This window comes from Apium graveolens, chromosome 5, assembly GCF_009905375.1.
Source record: "Apium graveolens cultivar Ventura chromosome 5, ASM990537v1, whole genome shotgun sequence".
In the NCBI taxonomy this organism is placed as follows: domain Eukaryota; kingdom Viridiplantae; phylum Streptophyta; class Magnoliopsida; order Apiales; family Apiaceae; genus Apium; species Apium graveolens.
The window spans coordinates 214,758,021-214,779,231 of record NC_133651.1 but is presented as its reverse complement, the minus strand read 5'-3'; the positions used below and the strand labels follow the sequence as shown (position 1 = coordinate 214,779,231).

The 21,211-nt window shown below is 38.5% G+C and overlaps 1 protein-coding gene and 1 non-coding gene across 2 annotated transcripts; one reads left to right on the top strand and one right to left on the bottom strand.

Moving 5' to 3' along the window:
* Nucleotides 1-485: 485 nt before the first annotated feature.
* Nucleotides 486-592, bottom strand: LOC141663317 (small nucleolar RNA R71). The gene has a single exon (XR_012551396.1). It is a non-coding gene; the product is annotated as a small nucleolar RNA R71 (small nucleolar RNA).
* An 18,348-nt stretch (nucleotides 593-18,940) lies between these two features.
* LOC141660682 (uncharacterized) lies at nucleotides 18,941-20,870 on the top strand. Its single transcript, XM_074467669.1, has 3 exons — nucleotides 18,941-19,307; nucleotides 20,028-20,419; nucleotides 20,526-20,870. The coding sequence occupies exons 1-3, from the start codon at nucleotides 18,941-18,943 to the stop codon at nucleotides 20,868-20,870; spliced, it is 1,104 nt and encodes a 367-aa protein (XP_074323770.1).
* The last annotated feature ends 341 nt before the right edge of the window (nucleotides 20,871-21,211 follow it).

Here is a 21,211-nt window from a genome sequence, read left to right as displayed (position 1 = left end):
GTTTATGTGCTTGTCATCAGTGGTCGGTAAAGTTCACTGACTCAGATTCTTTTACTTTCATGGTTTATTTGTTTGTGTTTCAGGTACTCATTACAATGGGAGATCCAGCAGCACGAACGAAAGCCTTGATGGATTTTTCTCAACCCAAGATCAATGACATTCAATCTAGTATTGTCAGGCCAACTATCACAGCTAATACCTTTGAGATCAAGCCTGACATAATTCAATGGGTGCAGAATTCAATCTAGTTTGGGGTTTCTTCAACGGAAGATCCCAATATGCACATTAGGGATTTCATTGAGATCTGCGACACCTTCAAGTTCAACGGTGTTTCTGAAGATGCTGTGAAGCTGAGACTGTTCCCATTCTCTCTGAGGGACAAGGCTAAGAGCTGGTTACACTCTCTACCAGCTGGTTCGATGACTACTTGGGAAGATCTTGCTCAGAAGTTTCTTACTAAATTCTTCCCTATGGCAAAGACAGCTGCACTCAGGAATGCTATTACTCAATTTGCGCAGCAAACGGGAGAATCGCTATGTGAAGCTTGGGAGCGCTACAAGGAGATGCTTAGGAAGTGTCCTCATCATGGAATGCCTGATTGGATGATCATCAATTGTTTTTACAATGGGTTGGGAGCACAGTCCAGACCCATGCTCGATACAGCATCAAGCGGAGCATTATTGGCAAAGAGCTATGAGGAAGTTTATAATCTAATTGAACTGATGGTTGCTAATGAATATCAGTATCCAACCCAGAGATGTCCACAAGGTAAGGTAGCAAGAGTTCTTGAAGTGGATACAGCTATGGCTATCACTGCTCAACTAAAGGCGTTGTCTATGAAGATCAATTTTGTGGCTAACTATGGTGTTAAGCAGATAATTAGTGTTTGTGAGCTGTGTGCAGGTCCGTATGTGATGGAGCAATGCACTATATCTAGTGAATTAACTCAGTTTGTGAGCAACTTTTAGAGATCGCAGCAACCAGTTCCAGACACTTATCATCCTAACAACTGGAATCATTCTAACTTTAGCTGGAGCAACAATCAGAATGCAATGCAACAACTATTCCAGCATTTTGGAAATAAGCTATTCAACCCTCCTAGTTTTCAGTAACATATTACACCAAAACAACAAACTCTTGGTGCATGTCTATCTTCGAATGAAAAATCTGAATTGGAGGAGTTGCGGCTTATGTGAAAAAACCAGGCTCTTATATGCCAAAGTCAGGCTGTTTCTATCAAGACTCTGGAGAACAAAATAGGGAAAATTTCTAATGCCTTATTATATCGACCACCAGGAATGCTTCCTAGTGATACAGAAATAAATCCAGGCAAGAGGGAAGTTGAAGAACATGTGAATGCCATCACCTTAAGGTCTGGAAAGGTCGCAAGCCCCCAAATTTAGCAAGACGAAGAGCCTGAAAAATCTCAAGTTTCAGAAAATACAGTTGTGGCTGAAGAAGAAGTGCAGAAGAAAGCAGAGGTGGAACCAAGGAAGACTACTGTGGAACACACTCCTCCTGAGGGTAATACAGGGGAGAAACAGATCTATCCTCCACCTCCTTTTCCTAAGAGGCTGCAGAAGAAAAAGTTGGATAAGCAATTTGAGAAGTTTTTGGAGGTGTTCAAGAAACTTCATATCAACATACCTTTTGCTGAAGCTCTTGAACATATTCCTAGCTATTCAAGGTTTATGAAAAGTATTCTCTCTCGGAAAGTGAAGCTCGATGACTTAGAGACCGTTGCTCTAATGGAGGAATACAGTGCTGTGCTGTAACAGAAGTTGCCTCCGAAGCTTAAAGATCCTGGAAACTTCACTATTCCTTGCACCATCAGAAACTTGTCGTTCGACAAGTGTTTATGTGATTTAGGAGCTAGCATTAATCTGATGCCCTTATCTATCTTCAAGAAGCTTGGTCTGCCTGATCCGAAACCAACATGCATGTCATTGCAACTAGCTGACCGTTCCATCGCTTATCCATGAGGTATAGTGGAGGATGTCTTGGTCAAGGTGGATAAACTCATCTTCCCTGCTGACTTTGTAATTCTTGACTTTGAGGAGGATAAAAAGATTCCCATTATCTTGGGGAGACCATTCTTAGCTACTGGCCGAACTATGATTGATGTACAAAAAGGAGAGCTTACGATGAAGGTTCATGATTAGAAGGTCACTTTTAATATGTTCAAGGTAATAAAGTTACCCACAGCTAAAGAGGAGTGCTTTAAAGTATAGTGGATGGACTCTGTCATAAATTCGGAACTTAAGCAATTGCCAAAGTCAAAGACCTTAGAGAGATCCTTAATGAGGAAATCGGTTATTGATGACAAGGAAGGAGCAGAGCAACTGCAGGTTTTGAATGCACTTCTGTGGAAGAGGAAGTTGGATATGCCATTCGATTCTCTTGGGTTAGCAGAGCTGAAAATTTCTCAGGAGCGTCTTGAGCCATCTATTGAAGATGTTTCCACACTTGAGCTTAACCCACTACCATAATCACTTGAGTTATGCATTCTTAGGTGCACCACATGATAAGGGCTTGGGATATATCTTTGATGATGTAGAGGGTAGCCGAACGAACCCTCCAATGCCTACAAAGGGTTCTTCTCATGTGCAGTAGGTAGTTGATAGGACTGGTGTTGGTGATGAGCAGTATAGGTGAGTAATTAGGCGTATGGAGGCCATGCACGACATTTATCGTCGTTTTGCTACAGATTTGACACAGGTTTTGGGCACTATTTTTCGAGCCACTGGTGTCGAGGTTGATTGACCACCTGATCCTCCACCCGAGGAGGGTGATCTTTCTGACGACTAAGTATGCCTGAAATCCTTATTATTACCTTCAATGAGGACATTGAAAATTTTAAGTTTGGGGTGATAATGTAAGGATTAGTAGTGTGTGGGTCCATATATATTCATATAGATTCATATTGCATGTTTAGTTGTAGTTCATTCATATTTTTGCATGATTGTTCATTTAGGACATATTTGTTTGTTTTTATGTGATTTCATATAGTTGTATTTGCATGCATATTTAGCATAATCCCTTAAGATGAATTATGATATTTGATAAGTTGATGTTAATTTGAGTGTGGTGATGTCGAATAAAGGGATATTTAAGTCCTAATGAATTGATTTGCATGCCAGAAACAAATATTTTCACAAAGTCTTATAGGGTTGCTTTTGATCTAAATCATGATCATACTTGTTTGTTGTTGAGACTTAATCACTTGGTTATATTTAGAATTTGTGATATTCTCGTAATGACGTAAAAATACTGATTTTTTTTATTTGGCGAAAAACTTGGATTTCATTGGTAGTTGTTGTAAGGCTAGGCATCAAGTGGCTAGTAGCCAGCTCATATTTTTATGAATAGTCCAGGGTTGAATGAGATGGAGCGAAACACACTCATTCAGAAATTATTGAAAAAAAAGAAAAAAGAAAAAGAAAAGTAAAAAAAGTACGTGTTCATGTGTAATTGATCAAGAGTGAGCTCTTTAATACTCGAGTTATTAAGTTCTAGGGGACTTGGTGCCTAGTGACCTAAGGCTTTTATAGTCTGGGATCCGCTAACCTAACGCTCGCTACATGGGTATTATTGCATAAATCTTTTGGTACGTCATTCATTGCACGGTCAAATAAGCATCTTTGTTATATGTTCAAAAATAGTGTGAATCCTTGTATAACTCTAGTAGAAAGGAGGTATTGTGAGTCATAATGCGTTTATTGTCTATTCTGTTTATAAACTTTTGATTATTTCGATGATAGATAAGTTATGGTTATTGATCTAGTATCGAGAGATATCTGTTAAGCATTCCACACACGCACATTTCTGGTTTATGAGTTGGTTTATGGGATTTATTCAAACTCTGTTTTAATTCATTAAATTCTTAGAGGCATTGGCTTATTCATTTGGTAATGGTTATTCTGAGGGGATCAATTGCATTATCATTTAGTTGCATTCACGTAGTTGCATTCATGCATTAAGTTTGTTTTGTAGTTTTGAGTCTGTTTATGCTTCAGGACAAGCATCGATTCAAGTTTGGGGGTGTGATAAGTGGATTTATATCCACTTGGAACGCTTTATTACAAGCTTAAATTGGTGTTTTGGACTCAAGTTATTGGTATTTTGATGTATTTTTGTGTTATTGCATTTCAGGTATCAGTTAAATGAAGAAAGGAGATTTTAAAGGAAATATGATGAAAAGTGATCAGATTTGGAAGTCAAGGCCATTTTCAAGTTGTATAGAATCTCGTTATCTTCGCGTGGGCAGTTGAATCGCCTAATTCTGACAAGTAGAACTCAAGTTATGGCCAAAATGAGATTCATTAGAATTTTCCAGAAGCCGCCCACGCGGCCGCGTCAGAAATGCACGCGACCGCATGCCGACACGCGGCCACGTCAGACCCACACGCGACCGCATGCTGATCGTGGCTAATTTCGCTGATTTCGCTGAAAAAGCCTTTTTTGAGTGAAATTTGATAATTTTAAGGGTACAGGTCCACTAGGGGCTTATATATACTTAAAAATAGGGTTTTCATCATCCGGGAAGATTGGGAGATCAAGGAGAATACCTTGAAGCACAAAACAACTCCGAAAAAGAAGATCTTATTTTCTACTTGTGATTCTTTGAAAATAGTTGTAACTTTGGATGCTCGTTTTCATTCTTGTTGAACCTAGACCTTTTTTATTCGTACTTTGATAATTATTCAGTTTATTAAGACCTTGTTTTATACCATGCTTTCATTGGAATCCATGATGACGATGAGTTCAATTATGGGCTAATCGTTATCATGGGATTCTAGCAGATTTACTTATGGATTTCAATAATTAATTTGTTTCGATATCTTGGTGTGTGGTGATTGATTGATATCCTCGTATTGGTTGTGCTTATTCGTCTTATGTGCGTAGCTAACATATAAGATAGTGCGTTAATCTCTATTGAAGCGACAGTGAATATAGAGGTTTAGAACTTGCCATGCTAGCATAGGTTCATGTATTTGTTATGCATGATTTGTAGGTAATTTTAACCATCTTACTTGACCTATGTAATCACGCTAGATAACTTGCGCATTAAACCGTTATGTTTTCAATTCTTATAGACATATAAGGACTAAGCATAATTGGTGTCTATTCAACTTCTATCTCTTTTTTGGATGCTTGATAATAGGGTATTCGTACAACGAAAGTTGGCGTTTACTAGTTTCGTGTTATCTGATTAGTGTCATCACCATTACATGCTAAAGTTAAGAATAATAAGGCTATTGAATGAAGTATTTAATGAAGTTAGAATCCCATGTTTGTCATATATAGTAATTCAACCTCAATTCTCTTAGTTAATGTTATTTAGTATAATCTCTTAGTTTAATAAAAACCCAATTTGTTATTTGTCTTGACATTGAGCGATAACCATACATTGTTGCATAGGTGCATAAATTAAACTTAACATAAACCAGTCTCTGTGGGAACGAATCTAATTTATATCCTATACTACTTGCGAACGCGTATACTTGCGTGAATTTTAGCGTGTGTTTTCGCCCTAACACTATTTAGCTTCTATCTCTTTTGTGGATGTCTGGTAGAATGGTACTCGTGCAATGAAAGTTGGCGTTTATCAGTTTCGTGTTGTCTGATTAGTGTCATCACCATTGCATGCTAAGGTTGAGAATAATAAGACTATTGAATGAAGTACTTAATGAAGTTAGAATCCCATGTTTTTCATATATATTAATTCAGTCTATTTTATTCTCTTAGTTATAATTGTTAACGTAATTCTTAGTTATAAACAACCTCACTTTGTTATAGTCTTAGCATTGAATAATAACCACACATTGTTGCGTAGGTGCGTAATTTAGATAGTTAACCAATACAGTCTCTGTGGGAATGAACTATAAAAGATTCTATACTACTTGCGAACTCGTATACTTGCGTGTAATATTAGCGCGTGTTTAGCGACTAACAGTCTCTTGTCCCTTGTTGTAGGCTATCATGACTACCTTGTCGTCAAGATCCGGTACCTTCGAGGCCTCCTTTGTGAATCGGTTCAGGTAGTCACTCAGGGACTCATTTGCTCCTTGGACTATGCCCATGAGAGAATCTGAACTCTTCTCGTGTACTCTACCACTTATAAATTTTTTGATAAAAGCTTGGCTCAAGTCCTTGAAGGATCCAATAGAGTTTGGGGCCAGACGGTTGTACCACCTTTGAGCCATACCCGATAAGGTTTGAGAAAAGGCCCGACACTTAATAGCGTCATTCATGAGCTGTAGCAATAGTGCGTTAGAGAATGTCCTAACATGATTAACAGGGGCGCCAGTACCATCGTATGCTTTGATTGTGGGCATCTTCAACTTCCTTCAGATGCGGGCGCTCATTATCTCATCGATGAATGGTGGGTTTGGATCATCAGGATCTCCTAGGGGCATAAGATCACTTGGATCATCCCTTGGGACAACTTCCCTTCTTGGTGTTGGACCATCCATGTCTATGATTGGGGGAAGATCTCTCTGCCTCGCAGCAAGTGGAGGTCTTGAGGTCAGGTGTGTCTCCAAGTCTCGCTTCGGCCTTTGGATCTCAGCTTCATGAACCCTGATTCTCTCCTGGATATCTTGGGGATTTGTCCCTTGAGTGCTCCTGGGCCGTTGGTTGGTATTAGTCATCGGCTCCTTACTAGCACACATCCTCCTTAAAGTGACCTCGTCGTTCGATGATTCAGAGTCTCTATCAGAATAGGGTCCAGAGAATTCTCGATCCTCTGGAATAGGAGCCAAGCCACGTATGTATTGGGGCGATCGCCCCTGTGTCTCGCTCATATTAGAGTGTCCACTTTCTCCAACCTCAGGATATAGAAGTATCATATAAAGGGGGTTAGTGGTCACGATTATTGAATACTCAAACCCAATGGGCTGAGGATTCACAGGTGCATGTAGTGTTCCAGAAATCGCTAGGCGTGCCAGGGCGGTGAGGGTACATTCGAGAGATTAATCGGCAAGTCGGAGATTAATCGGACCGATTAATCGAAATATTAATCGGAAGAATATAAATATTATTTTTAATTTTTATAATTATATAATGATCAATATGTCAAATATTTGTTTGAAAAAAGAAATTAGAATGATATTAAACAATATCTACACATTTGACATGCGTTATGTACTAATTATTGAGTTTATAATATTAACTATATTTTAATTCACACTTTTAAATTAATTATAATATGTTAATTTTATATTTTAAGTGAGAAAGTAAATATATTTGATTACTTGTTACTTATTACCAATACTTTATATTAGAAATTGACAAGATATTGTGTGAAATTATGAAATTAATGAATTAAATTATTAAAAGGTAAAAAAAATATTTTTTTTAATTATTTTCCGCCTAGACCGCCTAGGACCGATTTTTGACCGCCTAGCCCGCCTAATCCCGATTTTGACCCGATTTTTTGGAAAAACGTCTAAATCACCGCCTAGGTCCGAGTCGGGGCGTTTTACCACCGCCTAGCGCCTAGGCGCCGCCTAGCCGCCTAGACCGATTTTTAGAACACTGGTGTATGTAACTACTGAAATTGGGGATCCGTCCCTCGAGGAGCCGGAGGATTCATCCCTTGTGGCTGAGCGTAGGTTACCAGGGATTCTCCTTGGGTGGAGGCATAGGTTGAGTGCAGTGGCACCTCTACCACTGATGCGATTGTTCGCGTTGGGATATGAGTGTTGTTCCTCTATTGTTTTTGCGCCGTGTGTTCACCATGGTTGTTGTAGTCTTCCCACAGACGGTGCCAAATGTTGTGGAATAAAAACTAGAGTGCGTTAGTAATTAATGCTAGGGGTTTGTGAGCTTCAACCTTTAGTGGCTGCTCTCGCGTTCGGGACTATCGGTCCTTGCAAGATGTCTACGTATCTCTGTGTGGTAGAGAATCAAGCCAAAACGTAGTTCTAGGTTGAGGGATAGATCAAATTATATAGAGGCGAGTCTAGGGTTAGACTTGTGTTGGGAGACTTGGTGGACAAGTCTCCAACTTAGATGGTGATCAGGAGTCCTATAAGGGAAATAACTCCAGAACCTTCTGTGTAGGACTTTGAGTCCGTATTGGACACATGTCTCTGCTCCTCCAGTCACATTGGGCCTAGTCCGTGAACAATTTATGTTCATGGACCTTGACGACCTCTACGGTGGGCCTTGTCTACATGGGTCGTCTTGCGTCTGCTACGAGTTTGAACCAGACATGTTTGTACTGGACTTCGGACAAGAAGCCCAAGTGTAATTAATGTGACATTTAATGTGTCTTTATGATGTATTTTTTATCCATATCAAACTTGTCATCAGTGACCAACATAAAGTAATCTTTTTTCAAACAAAAAAAAAGTAATTAACGCCAATAATAATTTTTCCATGCATGCTTAAAAAGAGTTTGAGAACGATCATTTGACAAATTATAAATCATTTATATACATACCATCCCTCTTGCTACATTCAACCCTAAACAAAAGTATTGGATATTTGTAATAAAGTTTTTCTCTTGATAATTAAATTAGCATAATTGCCCGTGCGCGACACATGCTATTTTTGCAAATATCGAAATTTGACGTATAAAATTTTTAAAATTTCAATTTTTTTCTATTAATAAATAAAATATAGCCCTTGATAATTTAGTTAAAATATACAAAAAATAACACTGTAAATAGTTATCTTCAATAAATATTTAGACTATATAGTGATGATTTATTGTGTTACAATTCTTTTTTTTTTCAGGCTTGATGACTCTGTTAATAAATATTTTAATTGTACGTGATCTCTAAGTCAAATATGTTGTTGATTATTATAATTTACGTAGTTCATATATATGAGTGTAAGGTGATGAAAACTTGTTGCATTCGATGTAGAAGATGCTCAACCCATTCACAAATTTATCATGTTGAAATGTCAATATAATGTTATAAAATTATTTACGACAGTGTTTAGTTAACAATATATGCATATCTACTATTTATATATGATATATGTACTTTAAAGTATGTCATTGCATGTGGTAACGTTAGTTTTACACTACATATTATTTTGTTTTCTAGTATAGAGATTAATGTAGCGTTATTTTAATCATTGTCATTTTTTGTAATGATTTCAACTTTTTTTTTCCATATACAAATTCATTAATCATATATACTGGCTTCAACTTCCTCTGCCAAACTTTTTTAAATTTGATAAAATATTCACAAATATTAGTACTTAAATTTTTAATGCTTTAATGTTATTATGAAAAAAATAATACAATAGTTTTTGTGATCAGTATATTTATTTTTCATTTTTAACATAAATAACTCGAATCAAATCAAATATTTTAGTGTGTATATAAGTTTCAGACATATATTATAATTTCAAGTATGGAAATAATTTTATAATAATATGAATTATTTCATACAAAATTAAACAATTGTAAGAAGTTTAGTGTTTTATTCAATAAATTTTAAACTCATATATAATTTTCATTATATAAAACAATATACGATTTATATTTTTTTAATTAGGGTACTATTTAAAATTGTTAAAGTCAATTCATTTTTTAAATTACTTAATTACTAGTTTCTTTTTATTGTAAAAAAATAACATCTTTTTTTTGTATGAAATATAAATTAGAATTTCAAATTTGCTTTTTAAGAATTCTCCCGTATTAAAAAACTACACACACATAGTTTAAAGTTTGATATTATTATTTATTTTGTTTTAATAAAGTGGAACATGGGGAAAAAATTGGTTGATTACAACGTCGTAACTTTACTCGACCGTACGATAATGTGGACAAAATACTTAATACTTTTCGTAAATTCAAATCCACGGCAAATCACAATAAATTAATCTTGCAATTTTTACAATATTATTTATTGACCTGGTCTTATAAAGGTATCGAACACAATAATCCATGTGGATGTATGTTGTTATAAATAACTTATTTCATTGATATAACGTTCTCATCGATCTAATAAACAAACTTTCTAAATCTGCTAATTGAAAAATATACTTCGACTCGATCGAGCTCTGATATATTTGTGAATTTTCTTTTTGTGTTTTTTTAAATCGAGTGGATTCTAATGCTAAGTTCGAAATACAAAATATATTTGTCTAAATCAAAATTCAATAAATTTATAAATAATGTGCACATATATTATTACTTCATTTATCCCATAATTATAGACTTATTTGATTTTTCCGGTCAATTTGGTCAAATAACTAAAACTTAGCATTCTATTTTTTCTTAAAATTATATTATATCTACTTTCTAACAATATAACTTTTATTGAACAAACACGCATTATAAACTTTATTTTATTTATTTTTTGTATTAGTGTGAATACGATTATTTAACATTGTTAATTAATTCTTGTATATAATATCGTATATTTTAATAAGACGGTTACTTAAAAACATATTACATAATTTATCGAATACATGTTATGTCTTATTTGTTGGTATTTTTCATATAATGACTTTCTTTATATGTTAAATGTCGATCAAAATTATTATCTTAATTACAATTTTAATTATTTTAAAATATATATATAACTAAATCAATATATATATATATAATTATGACAATAAGTGTTATTTCAGTAATTACAATAGAAAATTAAATTTTACTTTTTAGCGACAAACATTGATAGGGTATAAGAGACCTAGCTAGGATCCAACCTGGATCTAAAGGGTATCAGGCTCGACCGATGGACCAAGACCCCCCTCTCCCAGAACAATCAAGTGGAGAGACCAGGCCCGGGCCAACCCATGACCTGGGTCATCTCCCAACCCGGTTCCGACCCGGGACCTGGATCACCCGCCTACCAGGATCCAGCCCATGACCTGGATCATCTGCCTACCTGGATCCGGATCAGGACCAAGATCACCATGAGAGGGGGCCCAGCGAGCACATGCACATTCCACTACCCGCCAAGGAAGGATACGTGGGCACGTGACGATGACAGCTATCAACAACCAACATATCAGAATAACACGGCGCGTGTCAGAAGACCGTTAGGACACCCTGAAGGTGGTCCTCCCCTGGACACGTGTAGGAAATCCACCCAAGCCAGGTGTCCTCCGCCCCCAAGAACCAACGACCCTGATATAGAGGTAACAACCCCTAAATCCTACCTTTGGGCTATATATACCCCCAAGGATGAAGGATTTAGGGGTTAGGAAAATATTCACACTTTTGCACACTCACCCTCTCACATCCATATACACACACAGCAACCTTTTTTATTACATACATACATCTTCATCTTCTCCAAAACCCTATTCTTATTCTTACACCGGAGGCGCCGTGGGAGCAAAACCCCCCTTCCGGTGTTGTTTTGCAGATACCCAATCAGCAGCTACACCTCATTAACACCCAGAAGGTCCAGGAACGGCGTCGGACGGAGCCGCCCCGCTCACCGGAGTTATCATTTGGTGCTAGAAGGAGGGGGCTCCATCCTTGGGTCTCGGTGCCCCTGGATTCACCTTCATCAGCAAACTCTTATGAGAGTCCACATCTTAAACCTGTAAGAACAAAAACAACCATACCCTCTCTTGAATATGAATGTTCATTTTAGCCACATTTGTATGAGCTCATTACTTTAGGCCACGTTTGTGTGAGCCCGCTCTCGTTTCTTAATTTTGTAGTTTAGGGTTTGATAATCTTGATAGTCTTGAAGCCTGGGGTTTGATAGTTTTAAAACCCAGATCTGCTTTAGTTTGCATATTGTCTTTGTGTTCCAGGGCCTGCTGTTTTTGTTCAGTAGTATTGTTAGCAAAACCCAGAAAGTTTGTTTGGTATTATTCTGGAAATTTTTTGTAATCTTTAAAAAAGCAAACTTAGATCCACATTTTTAGCCTCAAATCTTGGCCAGTTGTTTGTACAATTGTGGTAATGTCAAGAGCAGGAAAAGGTACGGTTGGTAGGCCCTCCGCCAGTACCCAGGTCCATGATCAGGACCACTCTCAGGCTCACGAACCCGAGGGAGACCGAGAGACCCTCCAGGAGCAACCATTGACGCAACACACCCCGGTCTTGGAAAGGGTAGTAACACCCCGGGATGCCAGAAATGTCATAGAGCTCAATCAGTATAAGTACACCAATGTTCCAGTTGCAGAAGAGCTTATGGCCAACTTAACAAGCCATGAACTGGCTGAAGCAATCAGACTCTACAGAGATGAACAAGCCCGAGCTCAGATAGAATATGAGCAAGATGAGGAGCAAGAAGAGTCCGGGGATTCTCAGCAATCTAGGAGATCTGTCTTCGACCGAATCGGAACTAAGGCAAAAAAGAATCAAAAAGAGCCTCGTAAGAAGGAGACAAAAGCAACCAGGAAGAAAAAGTTGGAAGAAATGAGGGAACAGATAAGAAGAGAAGAAGAGGCAAAGCTTCAGCTAAAGATTCAGAAAAGAATGCAGTTGAAGAGGAGAGACTCCTGGCTAAAATAAAAGGCAAAAGAACTCAGAGGGACCCTACCCCCGAGGTCATTTCTGACGACGAAGAGGAGGGGCAGAAGGACCTGAAAGACATGATTTATGAGCTCCAGAGAAAAATGGAAAAAGATTCCGGATTGGAAATTGGGGAGACCCTCACACCCTTCAGTCACTCCCTAGAAGCCATCCCCCGACAGAAAAATCTCAAACATTACAACTTTGACTCTTTTGACGGATTGGGGGATCCGGAAGAGTACCTCAATTACTTCGAACAGATAGCCCATATATATTACTACAACGACCTAACCAAGTCCAGATTCTTCTCCTCGACCCTCAAAGGGGGGGCTCAAAGATGGTTCAGCAGGATCCCATCACGAAGCATTCACTCCTGGAAGGAGTTCAGGGGGTCCTTCCTTAGAAGATTCAGAGCCAATAAGACACATGAAATGCACATGTGTCACCTGGAAATAATCCGCCAATATGATAACGAAGCACTTTCAACTTATATGCGGAGATTCCAGGAAGCCATCAACAAAGTCTCGAATCTTGATGAGAGGGAGGCTCTAAGCATATTCAAGAGGAACCTGGATCCAGAACACAATGAGAGGTACATTGTAGATTTGATAAACAAAGAGCCACAAAGCCTGGCCGCCGCCTACTCTATGGCAGCCCGGTTCATAAAGGAAATAGACGTTCTACAGGCGATGAGAATGACTCGGAATAGAGGATCCACGAACAAAAATTCTGATGACCGACCGAAAGGGGGTTACCATCAGGAAAAGAAGTTCAAACAAAGCCACCAAACCCAGCAGACAAATGTTATACAAAACACTCCAATATTTCAAAGACTGGGTCCTAAGACGGAATCTAAAAGCGATCCCGGTCCACCTAGACAAGCTAGAGAGACTAGGAAAGAGCCAGACTGGACACCACTGAACAGGACCCGGGTAGAAATATTGAAGGAGATCAATGGAAAGCCATTCTATTATCCTCCGAAGCCCATACAGACTCCCCCAGAGAGCAGGCCTTACAACAGGTAGTGCGACTATCATGAAACCCATGGGCACAAAACTGAAAATTGTCTCTCCCTCAAATACTTCATTAAAAATCAAGTTAAGAAGGGAAACCTAAATCAGTACATCTCCCGGGAGACAAATAAGAAAGAAGAAAGGAAAAGGAAAGGAAATAATGTAGTGAATGTGGTCCTAGGAGGGTCACACTCTCCCCCTAGGAGCGCGGGCTCAGGAGATGAAGTATTCTCCATCCAATCCTACCTGGAGATGGTGATAACGTTCAGCAACAAGGATTATGAAGGGGTCAACCCGAATCATAATGAAGCTTTGGTAGTAACACTTGACATCTTTGATAATGAAGTAAGAAGGATGCTGATAGACAATGGATCCTCAGTAAATATACTTTTCAAGCATACCATGGACCGGATGAAGCTTGGGAGCGTACGCTCCAATGAATACCGAGAGGACCCTCTCTATGGGTTCGGGAACAACTTGGTCCCGATCCAGGGAACCTTATACTTGCCAGTGATATTTGGATCAGCCCCGAACCAAGTCAACCATGTGATAAAGTTCTACGTGATCAACACTCCCTCATCCTACAACGGCATAATCGGGCGCTCGGCCCTGACAAGGATCCAAGCAATCACCTCAATATCACACTTGAAAATAAAATTCCCAACCCCAACCGGGGTAGGATAAGTCAAGGGAGATTATGAGATTGCTGAAAGATGTTATAGCAAAGCCCTGGTTGTTACAACCGGTATTTTCGTGTAATATTATTTGTGGATTTGGTATAATATTAAAGCCGAATGAAATATATTCAATGATTGTACGCTTGTGTGAATGAAAATTTCTGCATTATAAATTTGCTTTATGTAGTATATGATTTTTCAAAGCAAGAGTTTATTTAATTTCTTTATTTTTGATTTATAAGGAATATTCTAAGCCTTGGAATTTTTTTTTAAAAGGGATTTTGTTCACAAATTTTGAAAATGATTTTAAAAAGTCTCTAAAAATCCAAGTTATTTTATGGTATAAATTTTATAATTTTTGAACTTGTATTTTATTTTATAAAAATAAATCTTTACAAATTTTATTTGTTATAATTAGCAAATTACATAGCTATCCTTGCATGCAAATACTCTTCCATTTAAGTAAGGGGCAAGGAAGACATTTCCAACCCCACTCACTTTCAATTTACTAACCAAGCTACCACTTTGTCCTTGCATGCAAATCTACCTAACTTCAGCTAGAAGGATACTTGTGTCATTTCTTAAATCCACTCACTTGGGGTCAAATCAAAAGCATAAAAACCAAAAAAATATAATTACCACTTCATTTTTCACTCCACCATTCCACACCTCCCTCCTTCTTTTTCCCCTCCTCTCGGCTCTCCCCTCTCACTCTCGGCTAAAAGCCGAAACCCCCTCCCCATTTTTTTTTCTTCAATCCTCAACCAAGCTTCCACTCTTTACACAAGTAAATGTTACTTCCCATACCATGATCACTCATATTTCAAAAAGTTTTGAATAGAAAGTTTAAGTTTTGAAGTTGCATGTTAAAGTTCTAGTTGGAACTCAAAGTACAACCTTGATTCTTGTGAGTTTAGGGTTATTTTTGAGAGGACTACAAGGATTGGATAAGTGCCAAGTCTTGAGAGTGAAACTCTTGATGATTAAATGGCCATTCCCATCCATTTCATTCGGCCATGACCATATGGGAGCCGAATGAATGGTCCTTAAGACTATTCTTGTCGCTTAACTCAATTTTTGCATGTTTATGTGATAATAACTTGAATTTTATGGTGAAAATTGGATAAAACTCTTTGCATGCTAAGTGATCATCTAGGTATATCTTATGCTAGGTTTGCATGTCAATTTTATGATAGAATATAAGTAGAAAATGTGTTGTTTTGGTTTGCAAAACCCGAGGACATGCATGCATGTGGATTTCTCTTAGAATGTTGAAAGATTTTGATCATTTGGAAAGATTTTGTTAGAAAGCCTTAATTTCAGTAGGAATAATGTGTTAATATTGATTTATGCTTCTTGTTGCATGGTAAAAATTCGTGGTTATCTTTTATAAAAATGCATATCTTGTTATTTCAAAAGCATGAAGATTTGTGATTTGTGAAGTGTAGTTTCTTTTGTTTTGCCATAATTGTACCTTAGGTAAGGATGATCTCACCCAAGGTTATTTTGAGAATAAGGGAGTTATTTCAGTAGATTACCATGTATAAGTCTTGGTTTAAGTATTGAGTTTTTGTTAGTTGAGTTTGTCAAGTCAAAAACCTTGGAAAATGAGAGTTATAGTTTCTGCAGAAAATCAGTTTAGTACCATGAGGTTTAGAGTGAGTTTTGACCATGTCATTGATGTGCACTTTGAGGCCCAATATACCAGAAGTTAGTATTGGGAGTATATAAAAGGTTTTAGGAGTTGGTTGGAGGTTTGGATGTCATTTGGTTAGGTGCCCAAGTAGAATAACAAAATCTGTCCAGCAGGGGACAGTTTTGTTGTAACTTAGAAATAGGAAGATTTGACCATGTCAAGGGTAGGCCCTCATTAGGCCCTATTGGGCCTTAGTTAGAGGGAGTGTCAGATAAGTTTTTCCAACCATAGTTCATAGGATATGAGTTAGAACCATGTGTCACAAGTTAATTCAAGTCAGGGCGTTTTCTGCCCAGAAAAACAGGGGAACCTTGGACTTTTAGCTTAGGCCCAAGAAGGCCCAAGCCAGGCCCTTGAGCCACATCAAGTTTGTGAGATGCCCTTAGGTCAGGAGAGTCTTGTGTAAAAGTTTTGAAGGAAAACTTGTAGTTTAAGAGTGTCTAATGCACTCAAGAAACTATAGTTGTCATTCTGAAATTTGCACCAGTGAGCACTTTCACTTATCACATAGTTTTAGAACACTTAGAAGTGAGTATTAGGTCGACCACCATAGTTGTAAGATAGTATAAGGTCAGTAGAGAAAAAGGCTCAAGTGAGGGTCAATAGGTTTTGGATAATTTAGGAAAGGCACATCGAGTTAGGAAGCCAAAATTAGAAGACCTTGTCTAGTTTAGCGACCAAGTGACTTAAGTTGTGAGTCGAGATCATCCAAGCCTAGTGTCACATTATGGTGTATATGGTGTTATTTGGTATTAATATATGATATGAGAATATGTGGCTATGTGTGTACTTTTGTAATTTAAAGGTGAATATAAAATTAAGTGCATATAGGCCTAAGTGCCATCCGTGTTTAATTTCGGGTTGTAAATAGGTTAAGATGGTAAGAATATATTATAATGAAGATTATTATTTATGTAGGATCTCGAGACGAGGGAAAACTTGCCATAAAGGTCGAGTGAAGCTCCAGTTGTTGCTCCTACCAGTCAGACCATACCAGCCTTTCTCAAGACAAGTGATTCAACTTGACCTTCGTATTTACTATAAACAGTTCATATATATCGATGCCATTATCCTGAGTCATTTTGATATGTTTAAATCAAGCGTATCTTTCGTTTATCTTTGAATTATATAGAAATGCCATGAACCCTCGAGTATGTAATGCAAGTAGTTCAAAAGTCTTTTCATGATAGTTAAATGCCATGATAAAATGAAGAGTTGTTATATTACTTGATTGATCCTCTTGATTAACATGTTGATGATTCCTAAGTATTGATATCTCATCCTGATACTTGAACCCCTATAGAACCTTACCTTGAACCCTGAAAGTCAGACACTTATCAAAGTGATTCCTCATTGATTGATACCCCTCTTTCTTATTTTAAAGCTTGACAATTATGATATATCCTGAGCTAAAAATCATTTCTTCATACCTGAACACCCTTAGTATTCATGAAGCTTACCTCCTTGATGATCCAGCACTTGAACCTTAACGAGAAACCATTGCTTTAAGCCCAGTTTGGCAATACCCCTTCATATTATCCATTAGTCCCACCAAATTTTCCTGTCCAAGTTCTGACATATGAAAACCTTTTGGTTACCCTAATAGAGTAAAGTTTTGTGAATCATGGCCCTGAGATTTAGTACCATATTTCCCGTGTTTCGAGTTGATCTATAATCCCTTAATAAAAATGTTTACTGTTAAAAGAGATTTTGTTATATTTCGGCATCAGTTTTTGAAATAAATAAAATGTGGGTTTTTAGTCCCAAAGGGGGATAAATGTTTTCCTTGAATAGTTGATCTGGACTGAGACGCGAGCCCTTTCCACACTTATATTAGGCTTAAAAGTTGCCTAGGGATTCCCGTTAATATTTTAGAACCCAGCGAGGTTCGGGATTACTTCGCGGCTGATCACCGGTTGTAATCCGTAGCGTCATAAAATGATTTTGATTAAGACATGATTTTAAAATTGTTTTGATATAAGCAAAATGATGCCATCTCACATAAGTTTTATCTCTCATTATCATTGGTTATGTCTTTCCATTGTCATTCTTAAAGGTATATCTCGATTTATGTTTGTATCGTGCTGTTAGCACTTGTTGAGCATTTGGCTCACTTCTTGCTTTACCCTGATATTACAGCTAGCAACTATGGTTAGATTCAAGCAGACTGCCCGTAAGACCTGTGATGCTGATGCTTATGTTCGAGCTCAGGTAGAATAAGTAATAATAGTTTGTGTGAGGACTCGGTAATTGTGATCAGATGTAATAGTTGGTAGTGTTGGGCTGTTCCAAACCCTAAACTGTAAGATCTTGGAGTTGGTTGTGTATTCTTCCCTTAAAATGTTGTAATAGCTATACTTATTTTGCTGTTTAAGTTGGGGGTGTGACAGTGGTAATGGCTGAAACTCATCAAGATAACAAGAGGAAGGCCGCAGTACTTCAAAAATAGCAAAATATTAAGAAACATCGCCCCCACTCAAGGGATGATGCGAGAAAAGAAGTCCAGATCATACAATCCCTCCCAGATCCAAAAGCAACCAAACCACGCTCAAAAGAGCAAAAAAGCAACCAAGCCACAACAGAGATTGAATTGAGCCTGGGCCTTGGCTAGGCCAACCCTATGGTGCAAGCAACCAACCTTGAAACAAGTGAAGTAGGGGAAAACAACCAAAAAGAGATGACAACCCAGGGTCAGATCTATATGAAGAAAAATGCAGACGCCCAGATCCAACAGTTGATATCAAATATGGATGACGCCAAGATTGAGGCCGTTGTAGAAACGGAAACAATTCTGATCAGTACAAGTGATCCTTCCAAAAAAGTAAAGATAGGATCCGGACTCGAGACTACCTTCAAAGAAGAACTGATATCATTACTACGGGGGTACTCTGATATATTCGCCTAGAGCCCGAGAGACATGCCCGGGTTGGATAAATCCATAGCAATGCATAGCTTGGACGTCAACCCCGAGAGGAAGCCAGTTAAGCAAAAGAGAAGAAATTTCTCCCCAGAAAGGCAGAAAGCAATAGATGAAGAAATTGAGAAACTACTCAAATCTAAGATCATATGCGAAGTCAAGTACCCGTAATGGTTGGCAAACATTGTAATGGTAAAAAAGGCAAACGGGAAATGGGGAATTTGTATTGACTACACGGTAAATAATGCATGCCCCAAAGATCCTTACCCCTTGCCAAATATTGATCAATTGATTGACGCAACATCCGGGCACGTCATGTTGAGTTTCATGGACGCTTACTCGGGGTACAACCAGATCAAGATGAATCCCAAGGATATCCTAAAGATAGCCTTCATTACCCACAGGGCAGCCTATGCCTATGTAATGTTGCCTTTTGGATTGACTAACGCGGGAACAACCTACCAGAGGGCAATGAATAAAATCTTCAAAGACCAGATTGGAAGGAACCTGGAATCCTATGTTGACGACATGATTGCAAAGTCCACAAGCATCCCCGGTCACATAGGAGACCTAAGAGAATGCTTTGACAACTTGAGAAAATACTCACTCAGGCTCAATCCAGAAAAGTGCACATTCGGAGTAGGGGCAGGAAAATTTCTTAAATTCATGATAAGCAACCGAGGAATTGAAGCCAACCCAGAAAATATAAAGGCAATCCAGGAGATGAAACCTCCCAGAACACAAAAAGATGTGCAGAAGCTAGCAGGGTCACTGGCAGCACTCAGAAGATTTATCTCAAAGCTAGCCGAGAGATGCCTACCGTTCTTTGACCTTTTAAAAGGAGCAACCAACAAGAAAGAAGTTAATTAGAGCCCGGAATGCCAAGGCGCATTTGAAGAAATTAAAAGGTACCTTTCTCAACCCCCCGTGTTAACCAAAGCCCAACCCGGGGAGCCCCTATCCCTTTACCTATCAGCAGGGGCCCTGGCAGTTGGAGCAGCCCTGATCATGGAAGAGAATGGCAAATAGCAACCAGTTTATTATATGAGCCAAGTGCTAAAATATGTGGAGACCCGATACCCAAGGCTAGAAAAGTTTGCTTTTGCCTTCGTCACAGCATCCAGGAAGCTCAGGCACTACTTCCAGGGAAGGGAGATACGGGTGGTAACTAACCAACCCTTAAGGAAGATAATACACAAGCCAGATATCTCATGAAGGTTGGTAAATTGGGCGGTTGAGCTAAGTCAATTCAATTTGAGTTTCATTCCAAGAACAGCAATCAAAGCCCAGGCTCTAGCTGATTTCATCATAGAATGCAACTTCCCGGAAGAAGAGCCTGTGCCCATAAGCATTGACCCTGAGAAAAACACCGATCAAGACATAGGAGCCTGGGCTCTCAAAGTTGATGGTTCCTCAACAAATGAAAGATCAGGATCTGGGCTCATCCTAAAGATCCCAGAAGGATTCACAATCCAAACAACAATCTCATTTGGCTTTTCAGCAACAAACAACCAAGCGGAATATGAGGCCCTGATAGCAGGATTGAAGCTAGCAAAAACCCTCAGGATCCAGGATTTTAAAATCTACAGCGACTCGCAGATCGTGGTAAAGCAAACAAACGGTGAATACATAGCCAATGATCTAGTTCTAGACAAATACAAGGCTCTGGTCCAAAGCTACCTTGCCTCGATACCACAAACATAAGTCATTCAAATCCGCAGAGAGCAAAATTCAGAAGCTGATACACTATCTAAACTTGTTCAAAACTCATCAGACCTGGATTGCTCCATTCTACTTCAAAGAGTTACAGAGACCAAACATAGAATCTGAAGAGGTCATGGAAATAGACAACAGTCCTAATTGGATGACACCATTTATCAACTACCTGGAGAAGGGAGAGCTCCCGGAAGATAAAGGGAAGGCTCAAAGGTTAAAAGCCAAGGCAACAAAATTTTTCATTGAAGAAGGAATACTCTATCGCCGGACCTTCTCATCTCCAATCCTAAAGTGCATTGGCCCAGGGGAGGCACAGTACTGTTTGATGGAAGTTCACGAAGGAATATGCGGGGATCATATGTCCGCAAAGGCCCTAGCTCACAAGATCATAAGACAAGGGTAATACTGGCCAACTATTTACCAGGATGCAATAGATTTTGTGAAAAAATGCAAAGAATGCCAAATCTTCAGCAATGTCACCTGGATGAGCCCAGTCCTACCCTCTTCAGTCTTGTCACCAATCCCCTTTGCTGTATGGGGCATTGATATCATGGGACACTTCCTCAGGGCCAAAGGAGACCTAAGGTACTTGCTAGTCTCAATTGATTATATGACCAAATGGGTAGAGGCAAAGGCCATGAAAATAATAAACCAGCAAGACTGCATCAAGTTTATGGACAACTGTTAGTCCCTTAACAATATAGCAAGAATTACAGAAGGGGGGTTGAATGGAATTCTTCAACC

What these genes read in the sequence shown, in the direction of transcription:
- LOC141660682 (XM_074467669.1), top strand. Translation starts at nt 18,941, where the DNA reads ATGGTAAAAAAGGCAAACGGGAAATGGGGAATTTGTATTGACTACACG. An exon ending in AAAGTCCACAAGCATCCCCG is followed by an intron (nt 19,308 to 20,027) that starts GTCACATAGGAG and finishes TTCCAAGAACAG; the next exon opens with CAATCAAAGCCCAGGCTCTA. An exon ending in TAGACAAATACAAGGCTCTG is followed by an intron (nt 20,420 to 20,525) that starts GTCCAAAGCTAC and finishes AAAACTCATCAG; the next exon opens with ACCTGGATTGCTCCATTCTA.